We start from the raw sequence: 12,205 nt of genomic DNA, 5'->3' as shown, positions 1-12,205 counted from the left end.
AGGTAAAGAAAGTATGGAGGGAGCACTCTTCCTTCTACAGGGAAGGTTTCAGAGTCTTTACTTAAGCAACTTACAATGGAGATCAGGGCCTAGCCTGGATCTTTTTTTTTTTTTACAACTACTTATATGTCACTTACTGTCATAAGTACCATACACATATTAACTCAATCATTTAATAAGGTAAGTATCACCCCATCCCCATCTTACGGATGAGGAAAGAAATGCAGAGAGGTTACATAACTTGCCCAAGGTCATACAGCTAGTAAGGGGTGGCATCAGAATGCTACTATACTTGTTGGGTTGACTAATGTTCCTTCTGAATTTTGAAACATTTAAGGGTCTAAATCTCAGCTGCATGGGACCTAAGCTTGCTGTTGTATTTCCCCCACCAGCATGCTTTCTTACCGGTCAGTTGACATCCGGAAAAGTTTGCAGTTGGAGGAGCTCCTGGCCAGGGAGCAACTGGAATACACCATAGAGGAGGAAGTGGCCAAGCAGACCATTCGCATGTGGCTGAAAAAGTGCTTAAAGCGCATCAGAGCTGTGAGTGGAACGAGAAGCATGTCGGGCTTTTATGCTTTTCTTTTGAAGAAGAAAGGACGAAAGAAAAGAGCTTCATGGACAACAGGATTAGATCCTTCTGTAGTTAGCCTACACCCCTTCCTCAACCATCTCAACTTCCTCCACTTGTGATGGTCAGATGATGATTCAAACCTTAACTCTAGTCCCAATTTAGGCCTATTACTCTTGAACAGAGTCCTTGGGAAGTTTCGATTGAATCACATTTGTCTAACATAACATAAATTTTTAAAAAGCATTTTATTGATATTAAAATATTTATGATCTCCATTTATTAAGTGCAAGTGTTCAGGATTCCAAAACCTCTATATATTGACTGACCACAGAATTTATGAAATGACTTTTCAATTGCTCCTAAAAATTCCAACATACTATTAATAATGTTCTTTGGTCTTTAATTAAAAGCCACCTCTCCTGGTAACATAATGATTTTGTTTGCTGCATCCTGGACTTTAAGTTTATGAGATTCTCTTAACTCATAAATCAGTGAACATATGCTGTGTCAGCGTATCCTGTGTCTACAGTGGGCATGCCTATTAGGAAGTTACTTTATGGATACTTTAACATAGGCTTCAAACACACACGGGGAAAAAAATCAAACTAAGCATTTATATATAGCAGAGATTTTTGTATCCTCTTCCTCAGGACAACAGCATCAACTGCAGAAGCACGATTTTTTTTTTTTTTTTTAATTGGTGGGGGAAAAGGTACCCAGAGAAGTGAAACATCTCAGTCTTCTATAGCAAGGCCAACTACCCACTGAGGCCCAGTCACAGCAGGCCTACCACAGCTCTGCTAGTTCCGGGGATCAAATCTGCCCCCTCGGGCCCTGAGAGGACACAAAAGTCCTGATGTTACCAGTTGCCAATCTGACACAAAGCATCCTTGTCTTTTCCCAAGTAAGAATACACAGGAAAGAAAAACTTTATCCTCAGCAAGATTTATTTTGCTTGAGTCAAGCAAAAGGAGTCAGCTGGGGGACTAAGCCCTCTCCAAAGGACTGACTCGGTTGAGTCAGGGAGGTTACTGCTATGTGTACCAGTTTATGTTAAGTGGCCTTTCTTTATTCGTGCAGTTTCTGAGAAAAGGCGGGGGGTTTTGGGGGAATTGGTGTGGCTATGGGAATGAGTTGCGTGCGCAGCCCCCAGCCAAGATGGAGTCTGCAGCAAAGGGCTCTGGGACTGTTAGCATCACTCATTATGGGATGTGGTGTCTGTACAGTTCCCTAACTCTGCCAGTTCGAATCCCGCCAGTGGGCTGGATATCGCAGTGGCTTCTGAGAGAAGGTCATCTGGCAGACGTGGCTACCTTTTGCATGCATGCTTGGCCCCTGTTTTCTTGAGAGACAAAGCTGTGGTTAAGCTAGGCTAAGCAGATGAAGCGATTTCTAGACTGCTTCTGCAGATTATGGGCTCTGTGGTGAGACTGTCTCTACACGCTGAGCATTTCTTCAGGGTGTGGCCTTTGCATGCAGACACAGTTTTGTCAAGGCTGTTTCCACAGGTCTTTCCTATTGTTCTAATCTATCTCACTGATTCACCCCCAGACTTCCCAGCCTTAGTGTGTGCCAAGCCAAATAGTCCTGCTGGGTGGGCCTGGTTCAGTCCAGAACCAAGACAAGAGCCAATGTTTCACTCGTTACTGCAAGGCTATTTGTTTCTTATAACTTACAGGAAAGAGGCAGTCACCACTGACTTGATGAACATGGAATAAAATCAGAAAGGAGAAAAAAAAAAGTCCATGTTAGTAATTAAAGAAATTCTATTTTAAACAAAACAGAAGCTTGATCATAACTCTTCCAATTGTTACACAAATGAAAGAGGAAGAGGAGGGCAATTCCTAAGTCTTTAAGCCGTCATTTATATCAGTCTGATGATGGCAGCAATATTAGTTAAAGGCCCTTATCTGGAAATTCCTAAGAGGTTACCAAGAACACAGGTTCTTTGGAGAGGGAGAAGAAAATGCAATTTGGGTGATAGTGGGCGGGGGGATCGTGGTCTTCCGTAGTTTTCCATTATGTTCCATTCCATTCCCATTCTACAGAAGCAGCAACAGTCGTGCAGCATCATCCACAGCCTGAGAGAGAGTCAACAACAGGAGCTGAGCCGGTTTCTGAATCCTCCCAGCATTGAGACCACTCAGCCAAGCGAGGACACCAACGCTAACAGCCAGGATAATAACGTGCAGCCGGAGGTATGGGTCTCCCTCCAAGGGTGTCCTGGGCAGGGCGGGGCGGGGAAGGGGGGAGTTCTTTAATAAAAAATGAATGGGTGTTGGCCACATAAATGTTTCAAGCAAGGTGAAAATATTCTTAATAGGAATTTTTAAAAATGGAAAACAACAGTAGGGACACATTTGCTCCCAACAATGGGAACAGGTTATGTCTGGGTCTTCAGCTTTCGGGAATCAGTTTAAGTTGCTTCAAAAGATCCTGACTTTTGTGGATACCAAATAAATATTAATGCGCAGCACTTAATACTTCTGTTGATTTTTGTCTAAAGAGTTTAGCATCATAACTGTAAGGACTTAATGAGTCCGGCAATGTGACATAACTCAGGAGAGCATGACTTGCATGAAGTTCTGCCCTGTTTTCTTCTGTTCACTAAGTCATAGAGATTTGTAGTAAAACCAGTGAAAATGCTTATAATTGCTTTTCATTACTCAGGCTCATTGAGGTCTCATCGTTCCTTAGTTGGGCACCAGAAAAGCAAATGGATTTTGGGGAGGATTAGCTTGAGGGACTTCTCTTTACCAGGGCACAGCATATTTTCATTTGCAATCTACAAGTCTATCCAAAAAAAAAAAAAAGTACAGAGAGCCATGAGATGCCTGAAGAGCCTTGTGCTGTGAAGAACAGCTGGCAGGGAAGCCCTGCTCCTTTGCGAGGGTGCAATTATTATTTGAGGTTCACAACATCGAGCCAATCCAGCATTCTGAGACGAGCCCTCTGGCAGCACGAAGCTTCATGGGGGTGTAGCAGCACAGTCAGGGGCCAAGGATGAATGCTGAAGCCTAAGGCTCCAAGGCCACAGGACACTCCCAGAGGCCCTCTTGTTCCGTAGCTCAGTTTCATGTGAATTTCATATTGTTAGCTTCCCAGTCTAAAGGACTTTTCTGCCACCCGCACAGGGACTTGCACAGGGATAGTCAACAGAGGAGGGGGAGGGAGGCTTCTACAGTGGCCCTGCAACCAGTCTGTCCTGGGCATGGCTGGCAACAGCTGATATGGGAGCCAGGATAAGGTAAGGGCAGCCAGTGAGACAGGGCTGATGAGGCAACGGGAAGTGAGGATTATGGAAGGTCTTCAAGTTTATGTGAAACAGTCGAAGAGATAACCAAAAACCAAGTGGGGATGGAAGACCAAAGCTTGTTGGCTAGGAAAGAAGAAGACAATAGGTGAAGCAGCGAATGGGTAAAATGTGTGGTAAGTCTCAGCATTTCTGTTTGACTTTAGTCTTACATTGTTATCAGCCACCTCCTCCTCCAGGGCCCATCATAGAGTTTTGTCTGCTAAGAACCCTTTTCCTGAAGCTCTAAGTACTGATTTCCAGGTTGGCAAACTACATCAGCCAGCCCCACTGCCCCACCTTCCTTCCTGGAATGCCACCATCCTTGCCCTGGGTTGACCAGTCAAGACACAAGAGGTCTAAAGGATGGTGTCCTCAGTTGTGAGAGGAACATAGTGATGGGGGTTGCTACCTGGAGAGCCGTGCCTCTTTTTGCAGTGTGGAATGGTGGCTCTTTTGCTTTCCTTGACTCTTCTTACCCATTTTTACTTCTCTTTTCCCCACTGTGGGCACAATGGAGCCATCTCATCTTTCCCACTTGCTTTCCTGCCATGTGTTCTTCCAATTTTAAAACTAAAAGGGAACCCAACCCAGTGCAGTCAGGGAATGCAGCGTTAAGAATCAGCAATTTATTGCAGCATTAGTCACAATAGACTAAAAGTAGAAAGAACCCAAGTGGCCATCAAGAGACGAATGGAAAAACAAAACATGGAATATCTATACCATGGATTATTATCCAGCCGTAAAGAGAAATGAAGTTGTGATACATGACACCACGTGGATATACCTTGAAAACATTATGCGAAGTGAAATGTCAGACATAAAAGGACAAATGTTGTATGACTCCACTTATATAAAATATCTAGAATTGCAAGTGCAAAATAGAGATCAAAGTTTATTAGGGCTATCAGGGCTTGAGAGAGGGGAAAATGAGGAGTCATTGCTTAAGGAATACTAAGTTTCAGTTGATGGTGATGACAAACATTTGGAAGGGGTTAATGGTGATGGTTGTACGACAGTGAGTGTAATTAATATCATTGAATTCTATACTTAAAAATGGTGAAAATAGCACATTGTTATATATATTTTATCACAACAAAACTTAAAAAATAAAATAAAAGAGCAGTAACTGCTCAATTCTTCTCCCATGCAGACAAGCAGCCAGCAGCAGCTTCTGAGCCCCACTCTGTCAGATAGAGGAGGAAGTCGGCAAGACTCAGGAGACACTGGGAAACCCCAGAGGAAGTTTGGTCAATGGCGCTTGCCCTCGGGTATGTATATCAAGTCATTTCTCCATTGAGGCATCTTAAAGGCATTTACTCTCTATGTGAGTTTTAGGTTTTGAATTTCAAAATAGAGGTCTACATCTAAAGTATTTACACACCGTGAAACAATGAAAAGTGTATCCATTGTCATAAACCTTCCCCTCAAAACAACTGTTCTCCAAACACAACTACATTAGCCCTTATTTTAAAGCATCGTGTTTGAGAAAACAGAACCTGTTAACATAGTAAGACATCGTAGTCAAGATCTAGAAAGAAAAGAGGAAGAAATTTCCAAAGGCTTCCAGTGTGTAATTAAGGCATTTTCCAACATAGGCAAAATCTGTTTAATCTAAGAGAGAGTGGGCAGATACAAGCAGTCCACAAATGAATCTCAAAGCTCTCAAAGAAGGTACAAACCATTGCTTTATCTCAGCTTATACTTTGCAGTCGAGCTGGTCACCATCTTCATGTAAGCTGCTTTGTTGTTAGGTGTCGTTGAGTCGTTTCTGACTCAGAGACCCTACGTACAACAGGAAGAAACACTGCCTGGTCCCGTGCCATCCTCACAATCATTGCTATACTTGAGCCCTTTGTTGCTGCCACTGTGTCAGTTTATCTTGTTGAGTGTCTTCCTCTTTTTTGCTGACCCTCTACCATCCATGATGTCCTTCTCCAGGGACTGGTCCCTTCTGGTATCATGTCCAAAGTACATGAGCCAACACCACAATTCAAAGGAATCAGTTCTTCTTCGGTCTTCCTTATTCATTGTCCAGCTTTCACACACATATGATGCGATTGAAAATACCATAGCTTCGGTTAGGTGCACCTTATTCTTCAAGTGACATCTTTGCTTTTTAACACTTTAAAAAGGGCCTTTGCAGCAGATTTGCCCAATGCAATGTGTCTTTTGATTTCTTGAGTGCTGCTTCCATAGGTGTTGATTTTGGATTCAAGTAAAATGAAATCATTGACAATTTCAATATTTTCTCCATATACTATGATGTTGCTTATTGGTCCAATTCTGAGCATTTTTTTTTTATGTTGAGGTGTAATCCATACTGAAGGCTGTGGTCTTTGATCTTCATTAGTAAGTGCTTCAAGTCCTCTTCACTTTCGGCAACCAAGGTTGTGTCATCTGCATAACACAGGTTGTTAATGAGTCTCCCTCCAATCCTGATGCCCTGTTCTTCTTCATATAGTCCAGCTTCTTGGATTATTTGCTCAGCATACAGATTGCATAGGTATGGTGAAAGGATACAACCCTGACGCACACCTTTCCTGACTTTAGACCACTCAGTATCCCCTTGTTCTGTCCAAACAGCTGCCTCTTGATCTGTGTACAGGTTCCTCATGAGTACAATTAAGTGTTCCGGAATTCCCATTCTTCACATCGTTATCCGTAATTTGTTATGACCCACACAGTCGAATGCCTTTGCATAGTCAATAAAACACAGGTAAACATCCTTCTGGTATTCTCTGCTTTCAGCCAGGATCCATCTGACATCAGCAATGATATCCCTGGTTCCACATCCTCTTCTGAAACCAGCCTGAATTTCTGGCAGTTCCCTGTCAGTATACCGCTACAGCCGCTTTTGAATGATCTTCAGCAAAATTTTGCTTGCGTGTGATATTAATGATATTGTTCTATAATTTCTGCATTCGGTTGGATCACCTTTCTCGGGAATAGGCATAAATATGGATCTCTTCCAGTCAGTTGGCCAGGAAGCTGTCTTCAATATTCCTTGGCATAGACGAGTGAGCACCTCCAGGGCTGCATCCGTTTGTTGAAACACCTGAATTGATATTCCATCAATTCCTGGAGCCTTGTTTTTCGCCAATGCCTTCAGAGCAGCTTGGACTTCTTCCTTGAGTAACATCGGTTCCTGATCATATACCACCTCTTGAAATGGTTGAACATCGACTAATTCTTTTTGGTATAATGACTCTGTGTATTCCTTCCATCTTCTTTTGATGCTTCCTGCATCGTGTAATATTTTCCCTGTAGAATCCTTCACTATTGCAACTCGAGGCTTGAATTTTTCCTTCAGTTCTTTCAGCTTGAGAAACGCTGAGCATGTTCTTCCCTTTTGGTTTTCTATCTTCAGCACTTTGCGCATGTTATTATAATACTTTACTTTGTCTTCTCCAGACACCCTTTGAAATCTTCTGTTCAGTTCTTTCACTTCATCAATTCTCCCTTTTGCTTTAGCTGCTCGACGTCCAAGAGCAAGTTTCAGAATCTCCTCTGACAGCCATCTTGGTCTTTTCTTTCTTTCCTGTCTTTTTGATAACCTCTTGCCTTCTTCATGGATGATGTCCTTGATGTCATTCCACAACTCATCTGGTCTTTGATCATTAGTGTTCAACATATCAAATCTATTCTTGAGATGGTCTGTAAATTCAGGTGAGATATACTCAAGGTTGTATTTTGTCTCTCATGGACTCGCTCTAGTTTTCTTCAGTTTCAGCTTGAACTTGCATATGAGCAATGGATGGTATGTTCCACAGTTGGCTCCTGGCCTTGTTCTTACTGATGATATTGTGTTTTTCCATCGTCCCTTCTACAGGTGTAGTCGATTTGATTCCTGTGTGTTTCATCTGGCAAGGCCCGTGTGTATAGTCGCTGTTTATGTTGGTGAAAAAGGGTATTTGCAATGAAGAAGTTGTTGGTCTTGCAAAACAGGGAAACAACAGGAATCAAGATTGACTAGGTGGTGGTGTCAGGCCATGAGAAACCTTCAGTGACAGGCTGAGTAGTTTCAGCTTTATCTACAGGTGTTACCGAACCTTAGAAGTGGGGTCCTTGTCCGGCGTGGCTCAGACTTGCCAATTATCTGGACACCAGTCTTTTAGAATGGGAAAGTAACTTTATTGCAACATGCAGAGCAAAGAGCCGGAAGGCAGTCCTCAGATCTGGCACCCTGAGCTGTGGGGCAGCAGGGCTTATATGTGATTAGGGCATCAAAATAGTGGCCATGTAGGTGTACTGGGGAGGAAAAATTCTAGAAGGTTGCCAGGAAACAGGAGGTGATATGGTTCTTGTTATACCTCTCACTTTGGAATAGGGTCTGAGTGTTGACTTTCCTTCTGGTTCATTCCACCTGTTGCTGAGTCTTCTGTAGAAGTCAATTAGTGGTCACAGCTGGCCCTTCTGCATATGCAGGGTGGGCCAAATCTGGTTTGGGCTAGTTTAAGGACTAAAGGAAATTTACTGGCGTTTGTAGGGTCAGGTTACACAGGCAAATAAACTAAAACTCATTACCATCACTTTGATTCTGACTCACAGCAACCCTATAGGACAGAACAGAACTACCGCATAGGATTTCCAAGGAGTAGCTGATGGATTCAAACTGCCGACATTTTGGTTAGCGGCCAAGCTCTTAACCACTGTGCCACCAGGGCTTTGTAGGTAAATAGGAGCCAATAAAGATTTTTGAGCAAGATATGACATTTGGAGTCCGTATTTTAGGAACATTGACTTAGTATCAAGGTAGAGAGATAAGACCCTGACCAAAGCTGGTAGCAGCAGTCAAGAAACTGAAGGGACAGCTAGAAGAGATGACCTGGGGGAAAATCAACAGTCACCTAAATGGATAAAAGAGAGAATGTTGTCAATAGTGCCTCCAATGATTCAGATGTCAGAAATGAGACATGCTCTTAGGGACCTGCTGAGTTTGAGAAGGCAAGTAGGGAAGAAAAAAGAGCATTTGTTAGGACTACACTTCTTCCATTTACGGGCTGCACACACTTACTTCTATGACACTTATATTTACCCAACTTGGAACTTGTAGTGATTTTCTAGCTTTTGTGATTATCTAAAGTGAAAGCAGCATTTTTTTCAAATGGTACTACTAGTTGTTCATTAGCGTGGTTTAAAATCTTTTATAGATATACAAAATAGAGTGCTGAAAAGGATTTGTATTTAACATCTGTAGACAGGACATGTCAGCCAAAAGCATTACCAATGAGAATATCATGGTTTTTCAGGAAACATTTGCAATAGGGTGAAACAACACCCAGTTGCTCATAGACTCTTGTTAATTCCACAGCTCCAAAACCAATAAGCCATTCAGTGTCTTCCGTCAACTTACGGTTTGGAGGAAGGACAACGATGAAATCCGTAGTGTGCAAAATGAACCCTATGACGGACACGGCTTCCTGTGGCTCTGAGGTGAAGAAGTGGTGGACCCGGCAACTGACTGTGGAGAGCGATGAAAGTGGAGATGACCTTCTGGATATTTAGGTGGAAACCAATGTAGATGAAAGCCCAGCAACATCTACAGAAACTATAAAAGAATTTCAAGGGAATTGCCGATAATTTTCAAACTGTTTTCTGATCATTTCCTTCATTGTCTAGTGAACAATCTGTAACAGGTACATAATTTAATTCCAACTTGTCACAAGATTTTTTTCAGTTGATTTTTGTACTGTCACAGGCAGGGTAAAATTGGTCTGTCAGAGTTGTGTATGTGATGGGCTAATACTGTGTGTCCATGAAAATTTGTACAATGGCATTATTGATTATATTAGAAACTATATCAGCAGCAGGTATAGATCATTTTTAGAAATTCATATATTATGTCTCTGTAAACTAAGGCAGTGTATTCATATATGCTTGTATGTATTATTTCCACCACACCCCTCCCCAAAGTGCTAAGCCCAAAGAGGCTAATATTTAAGGTACAGGACCTATAGCTTTAGTTCATCTTTTTCCCACTTCAACTAGAAGTACTTCTCTTGGGAGAATTTATTATTTATGATTGATCTGCAAAGGTCAGCACCGAGCTCATGCTAAAATGATAGCAGTTTTACAAATTCTACAGATTCTGAATTTTAAAAAGCATATTCGTTTTCCTATATTGTTTTCTAAAACATGCACGTGATAGTTAGACACCAAAACAAGTCCATTTCTGGCCTCAGTGATTCTAAAGAAACCATGTCTGGATTCCAAGAGAACTCTGTGTGCAAGTATCAGGCACAGCATCTGGCCAAGGAGCTAACTGGCTTAAAACAAACCTGTAGGTGGATTACTTGAGGGCATCCTTACGCAACAAAGGTGCATTTCTTTAAAAAACAAATAAATAAAAGAAAGAAAATTTTTAATAATTTACTTTAGCTAAAAGAGTAAACGCTAAGTGATCCAACCTGTAGAATAAAATATTTGCCTGTGTGATGTTACCATTGGCTTCACTTCTTACCCAAGTGTTACAGATTGCATTGTGTCCCCCAAAAATTTTGTGTCAACTTGGCTAGCCATGATTCCCAGTATTTTGTGATTGTCCACCATTGTGCCATCTAATGTGATTTTCCCATGTATTATAAATCCTACCTCTATGATGTTAATGAGGTGGGATTAGCGGCAGTTATATTAATGAGGCAGGACTCAAACTACAAGATTAGATTGTGTTTTAAATCTCTTCTGAGATATAAAAGAGATAAGTGAGTAGAGGGACAGGGGACTTCATATCACCAAGAAACAAGAGTCAGACGAATAGCACATCCTTTGGACCCTGCTCTGAGAAGCTCCTTGGTGGGGGAAGATTGATGACAAGGACCTTCCCTCAAAGCTGACAGAGAAGAAAGCCTTCCCCTGGAGCTGGCACCCTGAATTCGGACTTCTAGCTTCCAGAACTGAGAGAATAAACTTTTGTTTGTTAAAGCCATCCACTTGTGATATCTCTGTTATAACAGCACTGCATAATCAAGACACCAGGTTATGTCCATTTTGCCATAAGTCAGCTGAGCCATTATCAGTTGATCCCTACGTACCATTACCATGTTAGATTCCAAATGACTCCACTGGTACCAGAATTTCCTATGGAAATATCAGGACCTTGCAAAATCCAGCTATGAACTGACAGTTTAGGTATTCCATGACCTAATTGTATTTGTTTCACACATCAGTGGTCCATGTCCTCTGGGAAAATGAGAAATGCGAAATGATCACAAAATAGCATCGGGCCTCCTATGCTGGGTCACCCAAGTGGAAGTGGGTTTAGACCTTTTTTAACTTCATTATTCTTGGTTGGAGATTTGACATTTAGATTGCTGTTAATTGAGTGATTATCTCAGAATCCTTTGCCCCCAGGTTGCTTTATGATCTCTTCTCTCTATTTTAACATTCTTGAAATAGCCAAATTTGATATTCTTCCTGTGAAACAGATGTAATGTTGTGGTGACAGCCTATTGTTGATAGGATTAATTGTGACTATGAAATCGTGGGAAATTAAAGTCAGCGTGGCCAAAAGGATTTCATTTGGTTTTCTTTTCATTTGGGGTTTACCTTTTGTACATAAGAAAATAAAACAAATGCTGGATTTGTAAAAGAATGTAAAAGGCATTGCCAATAATTTTCAAACCCTTTTCTGTGTGTGTGGGCTCTGGGCAGGGCCATTAGGTAGCTGGAACTTTGCAAACCCTGTATTTGAATATTCAGTCTGTAATTAGTTGGCAAAAGCTCTATCCATGATATTCATTTCAGCTTAGTTCCCAGAGCCAGAATGTTCGTGCCTCCCAAACCCACAATGAAGCAGAAAAGACACTTACGTGTCCAGGACATGGGTCTGTACTAGTGCTGCATAAAAAACAAGACCTCTTTTTTTTTTTTTTTTGGCTCATTACGCTTGAGTAATACAGTGTGATTCTCAAAAAACTGCTGAACCCTTCCTCCCTTCCTAAAATGTCTGTAATTGATGTTCAGTGGAACGTCATTGTTGTCCATTCTACAGTGACACAAGGGGCAGAATAGCAATGCATTTAAAGCCATAGCACCCTACATTTTCAATTAAGTTAAACAGCCCCCCAAAAAATCCCTTGGGACGCACCTCTACTATTTTCCCAAAGCACGTAGAACAGACAGCAAGCTGGAGAAGATAAGTGGCACCCACTTTTAGATTTTGCCCACAGATGCATAAAAATGTAAACAATCGGGTTACACAGATGGGAAAACTTAGGCCACAATATTCCCTGGTTCTCAGAGGGGACAGACGCCGACACCAATCCTGTCAGCCTGCCACCCGCTGCCTTTAATTACAAGCACTCAGTTGGTTCAATGGGACCAGAAAGTGGAAGGGG

The 12,205-nt window shown here is 41.8% G+C and overlaps 1 protein-coding gene across 3 annotated transcripts in view; it reads left to right on the top strand.

Annotated features, from left to right (window-relative positions):
* The window catches only part of NALCN (sodium leak channel, non-selective), a 406,966-nt gene extending 395,591 nt beyond the window's left edge, over positions 1-11,375 (top strand). For all 3 annotated transcript variants that reach the window (XM_049867215.1, XM_049867216.1, XM_049867214.1), the window contains 4 exons: positions 393-543; positions 2,623-2,772; positions 5,020-5,137; positions 9,181-11,375. In XM_049867215.1, coding sequence (XP_049723172.1) covers positions 393-543; positions 2,623-2,772; positions 5,020-5,137; positions 9,181-9,374 — 613 coding nt within the window. In that variant the 3' untranslated portion in view covers positions 9,375-11,375. The remainder of the gene's footprint in view (positions 1-392; positions 544-2,622; positions 2,773-5,019; positions 5,138-9,180) is intronic.
* The last annotated feature ends 830 nt before the right edge of the window (positions 11,376-12,205 follow it).

Source organism: Elephas maximus, chromosome 23 (assembly GCF_024166365.1).
Source record: "Elephas maximus indicus isolate mEleMax1 chromosome 23, mEleMax1 primary haplotype, whole genome shotgun sequence".
NCBI classification, from domain to species: domain Eukaryota; kingdom Metazoa; phylum Chordata; class Mammalia; order Proboscidea; family Elephantidae; genus Elephas; species Elephas maximus.
The sequence above is the reverse complement of the archived record's forward strand: the minus strand, read 5'-3'. Positions and strand labels throughout refer to the sequence as shown.